The sequence below is a fragment of the Loxodonta africana genome, chromosome 18, assembly GCF_030014295.1.
Source record: "Loxodonta africana isolate mLoxAfr1 chromosome 18, mLoxAfr1.hap2, whole genome shotgun sequence".
Taxonomy (NCBI): Eukaryota; Metazoa; Chordata; class Mammalia; order Proboscidea; family Elephantidae; genus Loxodonta; species Loxodonta africana.
The window spans coordinates 38707835-38728078 of NC_087359.1; the positions used below are offsets into that span (position 1 = coordinate 38707835).

At 40.7% G+C, this 20244-nt stretch overlaps 1 protein-coding gene across 3 annotated transcripts in view; it reads left to right on the plus strand.

Moving 5' to 3' along the window:
- The first annotated feature begins 1935 nt into the window (after positions 1–1935).
- B4GALNT2 (beta-1,4-N-acetyl-galactosaminyltransferase 2 (SID blood group)) overlaps positions 1936–20244 on the plus strand; it is a 99648-nt gene continuing 81339 nt past the window's right edge. For all 3 annotated transcript variants that reach the window (XM_010594350.3, XM_064271184.1, XM_023553615.2), the window contains exon 1: positions 1936–2118. In XM_010594350.3, coding sequence (XP_010592652.2) covers positions 2105–2118 — 14 coding nt within the window. In that variant the 5' untranslated portion in view covers positions 1936–2104. The remainder of the gene's footprint in view (positions 2119–20244) is intronic.

The window sequence follows — 20244 nt, forward strand, 5'->3', positions numbered from 1 at the left end:
CGTCATGGGTGTTATTGTTTGATTTATAGGCCAGTCTCATCTTTGGTAGCTCTGGTGTCATAGTGATAAGAGCTTGGCTGCTAAATAAAAGGTCGACCGTTGGAATCTACCAGCCTGCCCTTAAAAAACCTATGGGGCATTTCTACTCTGCCCTATAGGGTCTCTATGAGATGGAATCGACTCGATGGTAAAGGATAATCTTTGTCTAAAAATGGAAACTTCTCTTTGTCTGAAAATTGGGCTTCAGGAGTGGCTTCATTTTTGAGTAAGCAGTGTGTTGGGGGCCATAGTCTCAAAGGTTCCTCCAGTCTCTGTCAGAGCAGTAAGTCTGATCTTTTTTTGTGAGTTTGACTTTTGTTCTACTTCTGTGTTCTTTCCGGGCTCATTTTGTTTGTTTGTTGTCATTTTCTCTTAGATTTACACGAGTTTGTATTTTATGTATCCCTGCTTGCCTTGAATCCTTTTTGGGGCACAGCAGGGTATAATTAGTATATACTGTATACATATGGAAACATATTCTGCCCATTTTGGATGCCATTGTTATGTCTACTTAAAAAAAATTATGTTTGAAACTTAGCTTGGAGGTTTACTACAATACAATTACACTTTACATGAGCCACAGGAGGCTCTCAGCATCTTGCCTGGTTTATGAAGACGTCAAAACCAGTTGCCTTGGCGACTCCATGAGTGTCAGCGTAGAACTGTGCTTCATAAAATTTTCAATTGCTAATTTTTCAGAAGTAGATTGCCCAGTCTTTCTTCTGAGGCACCTGTAGGTGAATCCAAATGCCAACCTTCCTTCAACAGCCAAGTGCATTAACCGTTTGCCCCATCCAGGGACTCTGGCTTATGAAAAGGGTCCAACAAATGCTAATGTCATCTGAAATTCACCAGACACTTCCAGGCCTAGAGGTATTAAGTGGCTGTATAGGTTCCTGTCAGAGAGATTCAATCACATGCAGCAGCACCGCCCCCCCGCCCCCAGCCCCGGCCCGCCCCGGCCCGCCCCGCCTCGCCCCGCCTCGCCTCCAGTCTTTGCCAGGGTAGTTCAGGTGGAGTGAGGGATGAATTTGAGGGTGAAGGCAGAGTAAAGGCCGAACTGGGCGAAACCAAGTGTGAGCTGCAGGAGAGACAGTGAGGGGCGTGGGCGTGTGGCCCAAACTTCACCTGGAAGGTAAGGACGGGGCCGCGGTGATTAGAAGAGAGTTGCGCGGGGGATTTTGTCTCTCGTTTTTTTTTTTTTTTAAAGTGGAGACAGAAGCCCGATTAGAGGCAGAGAAGAGGTCCAAGGCAGATTTGGGGGTCAGGAGACAAGCGCCGGAGCGGGAATCCCAGTCCTGGGCAGGGTGCGCCTTTCGCCCAGGAAAGGCAGGCTGCTGGCTCCAAGCACAGTGCCAGGACTAGTGTGAGGACTTGTCCCTGAAGCTTGGAGAGGTGACTAGGAGGGAGCAGGGCAGCGCAGGTGATGCTGCAGGCTTCTGGGCAGGGATGAGGGGCGTGCTCGTATTCCGTGTCCAGCCTCTCCCAGACCTTTTCCTTTCGGGGTTTTGGGAAAAGTCGGCATTTCAGTGATCCCGGGCTTGGTCTCCTGGCCTTCCACCGAGAGGTCCGACTCTCAGCTCGGCTGGTGGAGTCTGGCTGGGCTTGGGGAGTGAGGGAGGCGTCTCGCATTCTCATGGCCCGAGACCGAGTCGGAGTGACTCAGACTGGGTCCCACCCAGCTCCACCACTTACTAGCTGACTACCTCAGTTTGCTTATTTCCTGGCTGAAAAGTGGGACCAATAACTGTAGTCACCTCTTAAGGCTATTGTGACCAAAAAAAAAAAAAAAAAAAGATAAAATGCAGGTAAAACGTTTAACCTTCCATACCTAGTAGGCTCTCAGTAAGCAGGGGCCGTGATCATTTTGTGGTCACATTCTTGTGTCTTCCTGGGCGTGGGCAGAGATAGGGGCGGGGTGGCGAGGACCTGACTGGCGCCCTTGTGGCGTCGTCCACCTTTTCTGCTCCAGGTTAGTTGGCCCTGGACTGTGCCAGGGCTGGACAGAACACCGGGTCGCTGCCCCACTCGACGAGCTCTGGCTTTCCGAAGGCGCGGGGTCGGGATGACGTCGCGCGGGTGAGTGTGCCCGGAGCAGAGAAAGGAGGGTCAAACTTTGCCAACCGGGCGCGCCTACCGAGAGGACAGGTGCAGAGACCGCAGACACCCGGGCCGAGGGGAGGGGGCAGGTCGTCTCTAAATGAAGTCCAGCCTGTCCCCTGCATTGGTGGGGACGGCGGGAGGGGGGTGGCGCCTGGGGACCGAGTTTGGAGTTCCCGGCTCGGTCCGCAGCTCTGCCCCCCCAGGAATACAGGTTTTTCGGTTGGACAGTTCGACGTGGGATTGCCACGCGTGGCCAAGGTTGTGAAGTGTGAACGTCCGGCGCATGGGATTCGGCCTTCCGGGCTCGGGGCTTGGTCCCCGGCGGCTCTGGCCAGGGCGCCTCTTTCCTGTGCCCCAAACAGACCGCAGTCAGGCAAAGTGCAGCGGGGCACCTCGGGGATCTGGGCGTCAGGGCGCGAGGTCCGCGGGCTCGAGACAGTCGGTGGAGTTGAGGCTTCACCCCTTGCTCAGCTTCAGAAAACCTCCAGACGGACCGGGATTCGTGAAAGCTGGTTTTCAGGTCCAGACGCACGTTCTCAGGGGAGAGTCCCTGCGCGTTAGGGAGCCTGGAAAGAAAAACAACCTGGAAAAAATCGGCTTGTGGGCTAATTTAATGTTTTATCAACAGCAAAGAAGGATTAGAAATATATCTTGTGCTTTTTTATCCCCAGTGTTTTTTTCTTTGTATTCTTCAAAATTCTAGGGCAATGATTAAACATTGACAAGAAACCATTGCAGGAAAATGCAAAAACATGGTGAGATGACATTTTACAGGCATTAAAATGAGGCACACGTTGTACAGAGGATGTGGAGGAGTGTGAGAAAGAAAGGCCGTTGTTGAGCCCCTTGGATGTCCCAGCTAAGGCTTTCATTCCAGCTTTCTCTTTCCCTGGCCCCCACCCTACCTGCTTAAATGCGTGACGGGGGGAGAAGGAAGCTGGGGATCCTGGCGTCTAAAATGGTGCCAGTTTAAAGCTGTCAAGTCTCAGGCAAACTTGACTTTTCCCTCACTATGGGCATTTGGGAATCATGCTGAAAGCATCTGTGGTTTTAACTGGTCCCTCAGTGGTGCAAAAGGTTAAGTGCCTAACTACCAGTGGAACCCACCCAAAGGTGCCTCAGATGGCAGGCCTGGGATCTGCTTCTGAAAGGTCACACAGCCTGGAAGATCCTGTGGAGCAGTTCTGCTCTGAAACACATGGAGTCACCTTGAATGGGGACTGACTCCAGGGCAGCTAGCAACAACAGCTATCTTTATATCTTTAAGATTTTAAGGATGCTGGTCTGTGTGACCACCATTCCTGATTTTGTCTAAGGTAAGTAGTTCACCCCAACACTCCCTATCAACCCAGGAAATGATCATCATGATGGCATACACTAAACTCCATAAATGTTAGTTGGTTAAATTCATTTTGTTACAGCCTGGAACCCACCGAACCCCCAAAAGTGAGGCCTTGTCTTGCCCAGGAGAAAAGAATTACTCGGGGAGACTGGGCTGACTTTTGAAAGGAAAGCTTGTATTTAGAAAATGAAAGCACTGCGCAGTGTACTCCCCCGCACGAGTTTTCAAGTCTTTGTCTCCAGCTTTCATTTTTCGCTAGGAAAAGGAAGTGGGGTAATAGCGACATCAGCAGCTAGGGCTTCAGACAACTCCCTTTTTGGTATGAGCAGTTGGAGGTGGCTCTTTAGTTCCTTACATCTGCACGGGCACTCCGCTAGTAAGATGGAGTCTCTGCCAGAGGCTTCTAGGAAGGTTGGCAGCACTTACTAAAGGGGTGTAGCGCCTACGCGGTCACCTGTCCCCTTACCCCCGCGCCCCCGCACCCCCGGGTTCGATTCCCAACTAAGGCTGCAGCTCCTTACTGCCTCTGGTAGAAGGTCTCATAGCGGTCGCAGGTTCTACCCATGTCCCTAGGACTGGTTCCATCCGGCTGCTTCTGAAAAACAACTTTAGGGAAAGGTATTTTAGGTTATCTGAAACTCTAACAGTTTTATGGAGTTGTTTTTCCCAGTTGTTCCAGGAAACAGTTTGGACATAGTCAGATGCTGCCGGGTTCTTGTTCTAGCCTGCCTGTTTCAATTTGACTTCATACACTACAGAACACTTGTTATGCATAGGCCCTGTTCTAGATTGTATTGGTAGTCCTCACAGCACCTTTGAAGAATGTATTCTTATTATCTGCACCCTACAGTGGTGGAAGCTGAGGAAGGACATTGCCCAAGGACGATACTGAAAGGAGCGCATTGGAATTCATCTCCATCTGAGGCTAAAGCCTATGCTTTTTGATTTTTGGGGACGTTTTATTCAAAATATTTCATCCAACAAATGTTTGATAATCCTACTATGTGCCATGCATTGTACTGTTGTTATTGTGAAGTGCCATGGAGTCAGTTCTGACTTACAGCGACCCTACATACAACAGTATGGTCCTGTGCCATCCTCACAATCCGTATGCTTGAGCACATTGCTGCAGCCACTCCATCTCCTTGAGGGTCTTCCTCTTCTTTGCTCACCCGCTACTTTACCAAGCATGATGTCTTTCTCCAGGGACTGGTCCCTCCTGATAACATGTCCAAAGCACCTGAGATGAAGCCTCACCATCCTGGCTTCTATGTATAACAGAATGAAACACTCCCCGGTTCTGCATCATCCTCACAGTCATTGTTATGTTTGGGCCCATTGTAGCCACGGTGTCAATCCATCTCTTTAAGGGTCTTCCTCTTTTTTGCTGATCCTCTACCAAGCAGATGTCCTTCTCCAGGGACTGATCCCTCCTAATAATATGCCCAAAGTATGTGAGACAAAGTCTTGCCATTCTTGCTTCTAAGGAGCATTCTGGTGTTGTACTTCTTCCAAGACAGATTTGTTCATTTTTTTGTAAGTTCATGGTATATAGTCAATATTCTTTGCCAACACCACAATTCAAAGGTGTCAGGTCTTCTTCAGTCTTCCTTATTCATTGTCCAGCTTTTACATCCATATGAGGCGATTGAAAACACTGTGGCTTGGGTCAGGTGCGCCTTAGTCTTCAAGGTGACGTCTTTATTTTTCAGCCTTTTAAAGAGGTATTTTGCAACAGATTTGCCCAAAGCAATGCGTCTTTTGATTTCTTGACTGCTGCTTCCATGGGTGTTGATTGTGGATCTAAGTAAAATAAATTCCTTGACAATTTCAGTCTTTTCTCCAGACTGTACAAGGTCCTGGAAATCAGCCTTCCTGGCCTCCTGGAACAGTGGCAACCCTACAACATGTGACATATCAGCGGATCATTTTTAAAACACAGCGCCTCTACAGGACAGAATTATTTTCAATAATAACCATCGGTAACAAATTATTATTCTCTTGCTTCAATTTTTTTTCTTTCTTTAGTTTAAAAATAATTGAAAATAAATTACAATTTAAAGATATTCAAATTTAGAAAAACATTTTATGTATGAATTAAAATTCACACTTGCCAAACAAAAATATTACACCTGGCACTTTAAAATTTTAAGATTAAAGACTCAACAAATTAACACCTCAAAGTGGTTCACACAGATGATGAAATTGAGGTAACTCAAGTTTGATTTCTTCGTCATTAAAATCACTGTGCTATTGGTATTTATTTCACATCTATTGCATAAATGGAGAAATATGTAATACCATGTAACACCTCAGAAGAGGATGTGGATCCAGGGATATCAATGCTGATGTCAGATGGATCCTGGCTGAAAGCAGAGAATACCAGAGGATGTTTACCTGTGTTTTATTGACTATTCAAAGGCATTCAACTGTGTGGATCATAACAAATTATGGATAACACTGTGAAGAATGGGATTTCCAGAACACTTAATTGTGCTCATGAGGAACCTGTACACAGATCAAGAGGCGGTTGTTTGGACGGAACAAGGGGATACTGATTGGTTTAAAGTCAGGAAAGGTGTGCGTCAGGATTGTATCCTTTCACCATACCTATTCAATCTGTATGCTGAGCAAATAATCCAAGAAGCTGGACTATACGAAGAAGAACCTGGCATCAGGATTTGAGGAAGACTCATTAATAACCTGCGTTATGCAGATGACATAACCTTGCTTGCTGAAAGTGAAAAGGACTTGAAGCACTCACTAATGAAGATCAAAGACCACAGCTTCAACATAAAATAAAAATCCTCACAACTGGACCAATAAGCCACATCATGTTAAACAGAGAAAAGATTGAAGTTGCCAAGGATTTCATTTTACTTGGATCAACAATCAAGAAATCAAAATACTCATTGCATTGGGCAAATCTGCTGCAAAGGACCTCTTTCAAGTGTTGAAAAGCAAAGATATCGCCTTGAAGACTAAGGTGTGCCTGACCCAAGCCATGGTATTTTCAATCGCCTCATATGCATGTGAAAGCTGGACAATGAATAAGGAAGACCGAAGAAGAATTGACGCCTTTGAATTGTGGTGTTGATGAAGAATATTGAATATATCATGGACTGCCAAAAGAATGAACAAGCCTGTCTTGGAAGAAGTACAACCAGAATGCCTCTTAGAAGCAAGGATGGCGAGACTGTGTCTTACATACTTTGGACATGTTATTAGGAGGGATCAGTCCCTGGAGAAGGACATCATGCTTGGTAAAGTAGAGGGTCAGCGAAAAAGAGGAAGACCCTCAATGAGATGGATTGACACAGTGGCCGCAACAATGGGGTCAAGCATAACAAGGATTGTAAGGATGGTGCAGGACTGGGCAGTGTTTCATTCTGTGTGGTGCCTAGGGTTGCTATGAGTGGGAACTGACTTGAGGGTACTTAAGAACAACAACAACGTATAATGCCACAAGGGTGGGAGACACAAACCACATTCCCTAAGCAATCTTGAAAAATTGTGAATGTTATCAGTTTCCTCTGGATACAAATTTACTTTTGAAAGGAGCCCTTGTAGCTGAGTCAGGTGTGTGTTGGGAGCCAACTACGTATAACTGAGTTCTTCAAATTAACTTCCGTATAGAGTACAATTTTTATTAAAAGATATGTAGTAAAAATGTGGAAACCCTGGTGGAGTAGTGGTTAAGTGCTACGGCTGCTAACCAAAGGGTCGGCAGTTCAAGTCTGCCAGGTGCTCCTTGGAAACTCTATGGGGCAGTTCTACTCTGTCCTATAGGGTCGCTATGAGTCGGAATCAACTCGACGGCACTAGCTTTGGTTAGTAAAAATGTGCTAATTTGAAGCTCGTGTATATTATTAAAACTTAACAGTAACCACAGTAATTGATTAGAGTTTTTAACAGTGAATGGATTTTAGCCTCTCAGATTACAATCTCCCACCTAGTTCAAAGGCTGATTGTTCTACTTGTCTCTGACCACAAGGAAACTGAACCAGGAAAAAAGAATTAATAAGCAGAAATGTATTAGATGAGAAAACAGACAGTATCTCTTTCATTTAGTGGGATTTAGTGGGCAGGGGAGGAGATGTTGGTTGGTGTCAAGTTCTACTGGTAAAAAACACTTCCAGAAAAATGACCTAATTTCTTTACTTTGACAGTTAATGAACTAGAGACTTCATGTGTCTTGCGGTGACAACAAAAGGGGCTTGTAGCATTTATACCTTTTGGAGAAAATTTTCAGTCACATAATTTTCTTGTGATATTTTAGCTGAAATCAACTGGATAAACTAATAGGAGTTTTGCTTCTGAGACAAGCCAAGGAGAGGGAAGATGGGAATGTGGGAGAAGGAGAGATTGAAGGATGCGACGTTGACCCAGATCAGGTTGGGTGGGTAAAAAATAAGTTGCTATTGTCTACAGGTGTGTCTGCATGGTTAGGCTTGGACTAAAGTGACTTGGATTAGGGATGGAGTCTGTGTTACTTAATGTCCTCAAGCCCAACACAACTAGTTGCTTTATTAAAGATTCCTTCATGAGTGATAATTAGAAAGAGGAAGAGTGACATGGATTGAATTGTGTCCCCCCAAAATATGTGTTGTAAATCCTAACCTCTATGCCGGTGGTTATATTCCCATTTGGAATTGGTTTGTCTTTGTTATGTTAATGAGACAGGATTAGTGTAGGGTGCGTTTTGAGTCAATCTCTTACAAAATATAAAAGGAGGAGTTTAAGGAAGCAGAGATGGGGGAAGGGAGATGCCAAGCTACAAGAAGATCACCAGGAGCAGAAGCTCAAAAGAGACAAGGACATTCCTCCAGAGAGAGGAAGCCTTGCCCTACAGCCAGCACCCTGAATTTGGACTTCTAGCCTCCTAATTGTGAGAAAATAAATTTCTTTTTATTAACCAAACCCAGTGCCGTTGAGTCGATTCCAACTCATAGCGACCCTATAGGACAGAGTAGAACTGCACCATAGAGCTTCCAAGGAGCACCTGGAGGATTTGAACTGCCCACCTTTTGGTTAGCAGCCGTAGCACTCAACCACTATGCCACCAGGGTTTCCTTCTTTTTATTAAAGCCACCCACTTTTTATCATCTAGCGTTACTAGATGATCTTTTATTTTAAAATTTTGTTATTAAAAACATGATATACCACCATCAAGAGAACATTTTGATTTAAAAAAAAAAAAAGACCTCCATAATCCCATTCATAATATAACTGTTAACACTTCTGCAAATCTCCTTCTTAGTCCTAGTCCATTTCATGCATATTTTTATATAGGGGCAATAATTATACTATACGAGCCATTTAGCATTTTGATGTTTTCACCTGCATTTGTAGCAAGAATTTTTCCACCATCATTATTATTTATTTAATATTTTATTATTAAAAACCAAAGAGCGTACAGCTTTCAGCGTGGATTACACTTCAGCATAAAGAAAACAAAAATGCTCACAACTGGACCAATAAGCAACATCATGGTAAACAGAGAAAATAATTGAAGTTGTCGAGGATTTCATTTTACTTGGATCCACAATCAACACCCATGGAAGCAGCAGTTAAGAAATCAAATGACGCATTGCATTGGGCAAATCTGCTGCAAAAGACCTTTTTAAAGTGTTCAAAAACAAAGATATCACTTTGAGTACTAAGGTGTGCCTGACCCAAGCCATGGTATTTTCAATCGCCTTATATGCATGCAAAAGTTGGGCAATGAATAAGGAAGATCGAAGAAGAATTGATTCATTTGAATTACGGTGTTAGCGAAGAATGTTGAATATACCATGGACTGCCAGAAAAATGAACAAGTCTGTCTTGGAAGAAGTACAACCAGAATACTCCTTGGAAGGAGTGATGGTGAGACTTCGTCTCAAATACTTTCGACATGTTATCAGAAGGGACCAGTCCTTGAAGAAGGACATCATGCTTGGTAAGGTAGAGGCTCAGTGAAAAAGAGGAAGACCAACGAGATGTATTGACACAGTGGCTACAACAACAGAATCAAACATAGCAACGATTCTGAGGATGGCACAGGACCTTGCAGTGTTTTTTTCTATTGTATATAGTGTTGCCATGAGTTGGAACTGACTCAATGGCACCTAACAACAGTATTTTACTTATTTTTGGTGGCAATATACACAACCAAACATACATCCATTCACAATTTCTACATGAGTACTTCAATAATATTGGTTACATACTTTACATTGTGTCACCATTCTCACTCTTTCTACCCATATTATTTCATCACCATTAATTTAGGCTTTCTACCCCTTAAAGTTCTCCTTTGTGCTTTAGATTAATTGTCAAATTAAGCTCATATATATAATTTTTTATAAGAATGCTATGCTCAGCAAAAACATTTTTCATTAATTGGTGCGAAATTGTTTAGTTTAAGGATGGCTTCAAGGGATAGTTTTTTTAAAATATACAATTTATTTTGTGTTTGTTGTTCAGGATATACAGCAGAACATCAAAAATACAACAATTTATACATGTAAAATTCAGTGACATTGATTACATTCTTGGAGTTGTGCAACCATTCTTAACCTACTTTTCTGAGTTGTGCCTCCCTCATTAAGTTTCCTGTCTAATCTTTCGAGTTGCTGTTGTCAATTCAATCCCATATAGATCTTAAAAGAGAACAATGCTGAAGACAGATATTTTTTTTCTTTTTCTTTTTTTAATTGAACTTTAGATAAAGGTTTACAGAATAAACTAGTGTCTCATCAAACAGTACACACATTGTTGTATGACATTGGTTAACAACCCCACGACATGTTAGCGTTCTCCCTTCTGAACCCTTGGTTCCCTATTACCAGCTTTCCTGTTCCCTCCTACTTTCCAGTCCCCAGCCCAGGGCTGGTGCATCCCTTTAGTCTTGTTTTGTACCATGGATCTGTTCAATCTTTGGCTGAAGTGTGAACCTCAGGAGTGACCTCATTACTGAGCTGAAAAGGTGTCCGGGATCCATACTCTCAGGGTTTCTCCGGTCTCTGTCAGACCAGCAGGTCTGGTCTTTATTTTTGAGTTAGAATTTTGTTTTACATTTTTCTCCAGCTCTATCCGGGATCCTCTATTGTGATCTCTGTTAGAGAAGGTGGTGGTAGCTGGGCACCATCTTGTTGTACTGGATTCAGTCTGATGGAGCTGTGTTAGATGTGGTCCATCAGTCCTTTGGACTAATGTTTCTCTTGTGTCTTTAGTTTTCTTCTTTCTTCCTTGCTCCCGAAGCAGTGAGACAGATGGAGTGTTCTAGGTGGCTGCTCACAAGCTTTTAAGACCCAGACGCTACTCACCAAAGTAGAATGTAGAACATTTTCTTTATAAACTCTGTTATGCCAATCGAGCTAGATGTTCCCTGAGACCATGGTTCGCATAGTCCTCCGCCCAACAATTCGGTCCCTCAAGGAGTTTGGGTGTGTCTTTGCAGCTACCGTGGCCCTGTCAAGGCAGACATTTTTTATTAAACTATTGTTTGGTTTTAAGAAGACTTCAGGTGATATTTTTGATTTAAGGTGATGTGGAGACCCTAAAATTATATGGGGTCTTGACTAGAGTAAGAGAAGCTAAAGCAGGGTTCGGGCCTAGAATTCATTTTATGTGAGAATTTGTTTAAGGTTATAGGTAATGCTAGAATCTGTTTTGTATGAGTGTTTGTTAATAGTTATAGTTAATCATTATGAAAAGTTTCAGGAAGAAATTAGAGTACAAGCTGAAAGTCATTGTTTCCCCTACTTAGGGGAGGAATGTTCTTTATCGTAACCAACAAAGGGAAACTCTGGTGGCATAATGGTTAAGAGCTATGGCTGCTAATCAAAAGGTCGGCAGTTTGAATCCACCAGGTGCTTCTTGGAAACCGTATGGGGCAGTCCTACTCTGTCCTATAGGGTCACTATGAGTCGGAATTGACTTGATGGCAATGGGTTTGGTTTTTTTCTTTTTTTTTTTTGATTTAACCAACAAGGAGGCTATGCTCCAGGGAAGCTATGGTTTCACAAAAGAGCGTATTACAATTTCCTTGTGACTGACCTCAGAATCCATTGCAAATCACTAAGCCAAGAACAAATGTTGCCAGGCCATTCCCAAGGAACCCTCCTAATAGTAACTAAATGGTACCTAGCTAACAAAAACTCTTTAAACCAATCATGTATTCCTGTATGTTATGTTTCCCTACCTTTGACAGTGATATGTTAATGAATAAATAATCAGGAGTTTTTTAAACTTCACTTCTTTCTGTAACAGTATGTTAGATTCCCTGATTGTGATTCAGTGGATTCTGCTAGTCTCTGTGCTCAGTGCTCACAGGCAGGTCCCTTATCTGAATGATTGTCTTTGGCTTGGCTTAATAAAAATCTCTTTTGACTAAATTTGAGATTGGGGTCTTTTTCCCTATGACATTTTGTTGGGAGTGGCAGAATCCAAAGCCATCTTTTTTTGTTGGGACACTTGAGGGGCTGAGGACTGGAACAGGTCCCACTGACAGGATCCCTTGTGTCCTACTGTTTCCACAGACCCCAGGGACCCTGTGGAGGTAAGTGCTCTTGGATTTGAACCTCATAATTTACAATGCAGTTTTCCAAGATCTTTTATTAAGCATTTTGTTGTATTTTTCTGTTGGATTCTCTCAGACATCTTGGTAAGCTTTTACTTGTTTGTGTTGTTTAAATTTGAACATCTCAGTCAGTACAGAGGTAAATGTATTTTCAAGGAGTATTTCTTTGTAGTTCGGGAAAAGCTGAAAGTAATTCTCTGTATAGGTGGCTTGTCTCTAAGATTGCTCAAAGGTGAAGTTTGCCTGCCATCTAGTGATGAGTGGTTGTATCTGCGGATTTCTGAATTCTGATTTGCATGTGCTGAAGTTCTGGTAAGATGAGGAAATGACGCTTATGGACCACATTAAAATGCCATGTCCTTGCCAGAGATAAAGTTTCAGACCAGTGGCTGGCCTAGGAAATGTTTGAGCTCAGTAAAAATTCACTTTTCTGCACAGTGGACTGGAAAAAGGAAGCTCTAAATAATCAGCAAAGTTAAGTTTTCAGGCATCTAATTAAAAATTTCTCTGCTTCTTTGTCTGCCATTCCCTCTGCCCCCAACCTGTCTCTACTTGAAACTAAAAACACCCTTAATTCTGAACTTTCATCCTTAATTAAAAAAAAAAAAGACTTACTGAAAAAATCACTCCTGCTGCCAAGACTAACAGGTTGGCTCATAAACTACCTCAAACCATAGAAACAAAAAAGACAAGTAACTACAAAACCAGCCAAGTGAGAAATTACACACTGGCTGAAAAGATGCCCAGGCCAGTCTTGCTTTAGAGCAAGAAGGCTGAAGAAATACTTTAAAAGACCCAGAAAAAAGAAAAAGATACATGCTTATAAAGCCAAGAAAAGCAAAAGCTTAAATAGAAACAGCAGGTTAAAAAAATCCCCAGAAATGGAGCCAGACACAGTGGATATAGATTTACTAAATCCTCAGAAATTTATTGAAAATTTCATAAAAATGTAATAATTTCCTGCTTCTAGATGGTATTACCTGTTGCCACTGAGTTGATTCTGACTCATAATGACCCTATAGAACAGGGTAGAACTGCCTCATAGGGTTTCCGTGGAGCTGCTGGTGGAGTTGAGCTGCCGACCTTTTGGTTAGAAACTGAGCTCTTAACCACTGTGCCACCAGGGCTTGTAGTTGGTATTAGACTGTTTAAATAAAGCATACATCAATAGTAAGCTAAGGTCCTTTTAGGTGCCACCCATAAATCTTTCTCAAGAAGAATTAATTGTGCAAAAGTTCAAAACTTCAAACAAAGGGAAAAAAGAAATTGTTTCATCTTCCTATAATTCAGAATTTACTTTTATCCTTGCATTTAGGAAGAGATAAATAATTCTCTTATTAGAAAAATACTGGTAAAAACCTACCAACTATGTAATTTCTCATTGTTCTGAGTGCCAAGAAATGAGATGAATAAAGCAAAAATAATTTTTACTAAATGAATGAAAAAGACAATAAAACTGTTGTCATGGATTGAATTGTGTTCCCCAAAAATATATGTCAACTTGGCTAGGCCATAATTCCTGGTATTGTGTGATTGTCCATTTTGTCATCTGATACGATTTTCCTATGTGTTGTAAATCCTGCCTCTATGATGTTAATGAGGCAAGATTAGAGGCAATTATGTTCATGAGGTAGGACTCAATCTATAAGATTATGTTGTGTTTTAAGTCAGTCTCTTTTTAGATATAAAAGAGAGAAGCAAGTGGAGAGACAGGGGACCTCATACCACCAAGAAACAAGAGCCAGGAGAAGAGTGTGTCCTTTGGACCTGGGGTCCCTGTGCTGAGAAGCTCCTCAGCCAGGGAAGATTGATGACAAGGACTTTCCCCCAGAGCTGATAGAGAGAGAAAGCCTTCCCCTGGAGCTGACAACCTGAATTCTGACTTCTAGCCTCCTTGACTGTAAGAGAATAAATTTCTGTTTATTAAAGCCATCCACTTGTGGTATTTCTGCTATAGCAGCACTAGATAACTAAGATAACTGCCTCAAAATTGATTGTTACTCTTATAAAAACTGTAATAGAGTCTATCCTAATTTATTTCTGAGCACTTACAACCTTACTGAAATAACTCTGGATAGCCTTAAGAAACATCAGCAAGTAGCTCAAATTAATAAATAAAAAGACTAGGAAGAGGGGGGCTGTTATCAAGACCCTGATACAAAACTATTAACACAGCCAAACAGCAAATTAGTTTTACCTAAATATTAACATGTTCCCATGATTCGATATCTGCATGAGGGCTCCCATTTAAAGTTTCACCTGGAGATTTCCTCTGCCTTCAGGATCAATGCTTAAATGGCAGATGGATTTCATTCAGCTTCTACCCCCAAATAATTGTAAGTTTATATTAGTGATAATTTGTGAGTTTTTCCCTTAAGTTGGCACTTTTCCCTGCCAGAGTGCTGCTGCTGTTTTTGTAGCCAAGAAATTCCTTTAAAATATTATTTCTACTTAAGTAGATCATTTTTCTGAACATATTCTACATTTTTTACTGGGATTTTGAGCTGGTCAAATTCATTTATCTGTTTGTGTGTTTTGCCTTTTTTACTTTCATTTTTCAGTTCACTCTCTAAATGTTTTAACACATTCAAATTCACAGGGGGAGGTGACTGTTGTTTTCTCTGTGTTTTTTTTTTTTTTTTGCTAGCATGTGCAGGTTAATAGTTCTGCAAATATGCCTATTTTAATTAGTTTGTCTGTTGTTTACAATCAATTTAAAACTAGTTAAACAAAATGCTAGAACTCGTTTTCTGTTAAAATAACTCACATTTACCCAAGAATTGCTGTATACATTTTGAGAAACTTTGATAGTCTATTTAAAAAGTGCACTAAAAAAGATAAATCATTTATTTTGATTGAGATAACAAAGCTTGAAAAGAAACAAATTATTCTGTTATTTCGCTAAAGTATCCTATGAAGCATGCAAAAACCAGAATTACGAAAATACAATAATTTCTTACCTCCAGATAGTATTATTAAATTAAGTTTTAATATTTCCTTAAAGAAAGTGCTCCAATTGCTTTAATAACAAGTGGTTGTATAAGTTTAATATTCCAAATATTTCCAGGAATTAATAAAGATGAGTTTGTCCTGATAAAGATTTTTATGTTTTGTAATATGTCAATTTTAAAAGCAAAATCTTTCCTAGTAATTTTAGATAATTTTATTGTATGAACTACGTTTTATTTCAGGAAAAAGAATAATTTTATTAATTCCAGAATAAGAAGAAAGTTCAACTGATTACAGTAATTATATTTTGTACCATATAAGGTAACTTACTAATATTAGGCTAAATTAATGGATATTCATTATAATTAAAACTTAAAGACTCTTACTTGTATGCCACAGAAAAAGTATATATATACACATATGTGTACATATGTATATATATGCATATGTGTGCATATATATTGTAAAAATGGCTTGGGGGCAGTGTCTGATCTCCTCCAACCCCACAAGGGGGAAGAAGAACCAAAATCAACAGTGCAAGGCTGATTCCCACGAGGTGGAAGCCAGACAAGCCTCCTCTCTCCGCTATCTTTACTAATTCTGACACACACCATCTCTCACACAGCACTCTCTGCTTCTCTGCTGGGTTCAATAATTCATTGCAATGGCCACACAGAACTCACAGACCATATTCACAATTACGGGGTTTATTTAGGAAGTACCAGTTACAATTCAGGCTCAAGAACACTCAAGATACAGTTCTTCCACCAGAATAGGCTCTCCCCAGCTGTGCTCACAAGCATGCCTCTCCCTGGCCTTCAATCTCTCAGCTTCCTCCGTGGGCTGAAACGCCCACCACACCTTCTCCTGTTTCCAGGTCTCTGCTGCTGGGTCTCTTCTGCTTGTCTCTCCTACTTTGGTGGTGATGGGCTCCTCCACTCTGCTCTGGAATTGCCATCAAGTCAATTCTGACTCATAGTGACCCTATGAACAGAGTGGAACTGTTCCACAGGGTTTCCAAGCAGTGGCTGGTGGATTCAAACTGCCGACCTTTTGATTAGCAGCTGAGCTCTTAACCACTGCACCACCGGGGCTCTGAATATGTATATGTATATATATATATATATATATATATATATATATATATATATATATATTTAGACCTGAAGACAAATATGTTCATTTTATGACACTTGAAGTGTTATATATAAAAAAAAAAGTGTTATAGTCTAAGCAATATGGGACAAAGGCAACAAATTTGAGAAACTTATTGAAGAGTTTTGTTTAATGTAATCAAGGTTCTGGTTTATTGCAACTGAAGGTTTATTGAGTTAATTCACAAGAATTTTTAAGAGCTTAAAGTCAAATAGCATATAAAACAAAGAATTGGATTTCCCACTGTTAAGGTAATGAAACTTTCCTTAATTACTAGGCTAAAGTGTTAATTTCACTCTTTATACAACCTGCCTTGAAGGCACAGGTTCAACAAAATAAATTCCTGAATCAAAAAGATGGGTAGCTAAAAAAAAAAAAAAAAAAAAACCTAAGGTTTTTACTTTTAAAATATTTACTTTAAATAACAAAGTATTTTTTCTCAGTAATCTATAATAAACTTCTGACAACTTTGAAAGTTACAACTTTGAAAGTAGAAGCCACAAAAGATTTGTTTCTGTTTTATGAACACAAGCACATGATATTATGTCATAATTTTATTAATTCAGTTGCTGACTTGGTTACTATTTTGTTTCTTTTAAATCTAGCATTATCAAAGTCAATGGTTTCAACTAATGAATTCACACCATTTACCCATAAAGTTTTTATTACCTTTCAAATGTTTAGCTTAATATATTCTTGATATATTCTGAGTATATGGTACCACGTGTCAAGATTTTTACGTGTTATATCTGAAGCTTTTTGGATATGAGAATAATCATTAAGTTTAAAGATTTTTTTTGTCTAAAGTTTTAATTTGGTTTAGTTGGCTTTGCATTACTTTTGTAATGAAGGCTTATTAAGTCTTTTCATGTTTAAGAATTATTGTTATAAGTTACCATGACTTGTCAGTTTGTTGTACTGTGGTGGCTTGCATATTGCTGTGTTACTGGAAGCTTTACCATCAGTATTTTAAACACCAGCAGGTTCACCCTTGGTGGACAGGTTTCCGCGGAGCTTCCACACTAAGACAGACTAGGAAGAGGGACCTGGCAGCCTACATCTGAAAAAATTGGCCAGTGAAAACCTTATGAATAGCAGCAGAACATTGTCTGATATAGTGCTGGAAGATGAGCCCTTCAGGTTGGAAGGCACTCAAAACATGACTAGAGAAGAGCTGCCCCTCAAAGTCAACCTAAAAGATGTGGATGAAGTCAAGCTTTCTGGACCTTCATTTGCTGATGTGGCATGACTCAAAATGAGAAGAAACAGCTGCAAACATCCACTAATAATAGGAACATGGAATGTACCAAGTATGAATCTAGGAAAATTGGATGTTGTCAAAAATGAAAAAGAATGTATAAACATCAGTATTGTAGACATTAGTGAGCTGAAATGGACTGGTGTTGGCCATTTGGAATTGGAAAATCATGTGGTCTACTATGCTGGGAATGGCAAATTGAAGAGGAATGGCATCATGTTCATTGTCAAAAAGACCATTTCAAGATCTATCCTGAAGTACAACACTGTCAGTGATAGGAAAATATCCATACACCTACAACAAAGACCAATTGATATGACTATTTTTCAAATTTATGCACCAACCATTAAGGCCAAAGATGAAGAAATTGAAGATTTTTACCAACTTCTGCAGTCTGATATTGATCAAACATGCTACCAGGATGCATTGGCAATTACTGATGATTGGAATGTGAAAGCTGGAAACGAAGAAGGATTGGTAGTTGGAAAATATGACCTTGGTGATAAAAACAATGCCAGAGATCGCATGATAGAATTTTGCAAGGCCAATGACTTCTCCATTGCAAATACCTTTTTTCAACAACATAAATGGCGACTGTACAAGTGGACCTCACCAGATGGAATACACAGGAATCAAATCGTCTATATCTGTGGAAAGAGATGATGGAAAAGCTCAATATCAACAAGTAGAACAAGGCCAGGGGCTGACTGGGGAGCAGACCATCAATTGCTCACATGCAAGTTCAAGTTGAAGCTGAAGAAAATTAGAACAAGTCCATGAGAGTTGTGGAATGACATCAGGGACATCATACATGAAGAAAGCAAGAGGTCATTAAAAAGACAGGAAAGAAAGAAAAGACCAAAATCAATGTCAGAAGAGAATTGAAAAATTTTAGAAAGTTGCTCTTGAACATAGAGTAGCTAAAGTGAACAGCAGAAATAATGAAGTCAAAGAGCTGAACAGAAGATTTCAAAGGGTGGCTGGAGAAGACAAAGTAAAGTATTATAATGACATGTGCAAAGACCTGGAGTTAGAAAACCAAAAAGGAAGGACACTCTTGATGTTTCTCAAGCTGAAGGAACTGAAGAAAAAATTCAAGCCTCAAGCTGCGATATTGAAGGATTCTATGGGGAAAATACTAAGCGATGCAGACAGTATCAAAAGAAGATGGAAGAAATAAACAGAGTTACCATACCAAAAAAACAAAACAAAACAAAACTGGTCAACATTCAACCATTCAGGAGGCAGTATATGATCAAGAACTGATGGTACTGAAGGAAGAGGTCCAAGCTCCACTGAAGGCATTGGCAAAAAACAAGGCCCCAGAAACTGACAAAATACCAGTTGAGATGTTTCAACAAACAGATGCACCACTGGAGGTGCTCGTTTATCTACCTATGCCGACAAATTTTGAAGACAGCTACCATGCCAACTGACTAGAAGAGATCCATATTTGTACCATTCCAAAGAAAAGTGATCCAACAGAATATGGAAATTATTGAACAATATCATTAATATCACACACAAGTAAAATTTTGCTGAAGATCATCAACATGAATGCAGCAGTACATTGACAGGGAATTGCCAGAAATTCAAACAAGATTCAGAAGAGGATGTGGAATGAGGGATATCATTGCTGATGTCCATTGGATCCTAGCTGAAAGCAGAGAATACCAGAAAGATGTTTACCTGTGTTTTATTGACTATGCAAAGGCATTTGATGGTGTGGATCATAACAAATTATGGATAATATTGTTGTCTTAGTTATCTAGTGCTGCTATAACAGAAATGCCACAAGTGGGTGGATTTAACAAAAAGAAATTTATTTCTTCACTGTAAAGTAAGCTAAAAGTACAAATTCAGGATGTCAGCTCCAGGGGAAGGCTTTCTCTCTCTGTCGGTCTTCTCATCAATCTTCTCCTGGTCAAGGAGATTTTCAGGCACAGCAACCCCAGGTCCAAAGGATACGCTCTGTTCCCGGCAGTGCTTCTTGTTGGTATGAGGTTCCCAACTCTCTGCTTGCCTTCCTTTTCTTTTATCTCTTGAGAGATAAAAGGTGGTGCAGGCCACAACCCATGGAAACTCCCTTTACATTGAATCAGGGATGTGACCTGGGTAAAGGTAGTGTTACAATCCCACCCTAATCCTCTTTAACATAAAATTAGAATCGTACAATGGGGAACAACCACAGAATACTGGGAATCATGCCCTAACCAAGCTGACACGTATTTTTGGGGGAACACAATTCGATCCATGACAATTGTGAAGAACTGGAATTCCAGAACACTTAATTGTGCTCATGAGGAACCTGTACATAGATCAAGAGTCAGTTGTTTGACCAGAATGAGGGGGATACTGCATGGTTTAAAGTTAGGAAAGGTGTGGGTCAGTGTTGTATCCTTTTGCCATACCTACTCAATCTATATGCTGAGCAAACAATCTGAGAATCTGGACTCTATGAAGAAGAATGGGGCATCAAAATTGGAGGAAGACTCATTAAGAACCTGTAATATGCTGATGACACAACGTTGCTTGCTGCAAGTGAAGAGGACTTGAAGCACTTACTCATGAAGATCAAAGACCACAGCCTTCAGTATGGATTACATCCCAACATAAAGAAAACAAAAATCATCACAACTGGACCAATAAGCAACATCATGATAAACAGAGGAAAGACTGTTTGTAAAGGATTTCATTTTACTTGGATCCACAATCAACGCCCATGAAAGCAGCAGTCAAGAAATCAAATGATGCATAGCATTGGGCACATCTGCAGAAGATCTTTTTAAAGTGTCAGAAAACAAAGATGTCACTTTAAGGACTAAGGTGCCC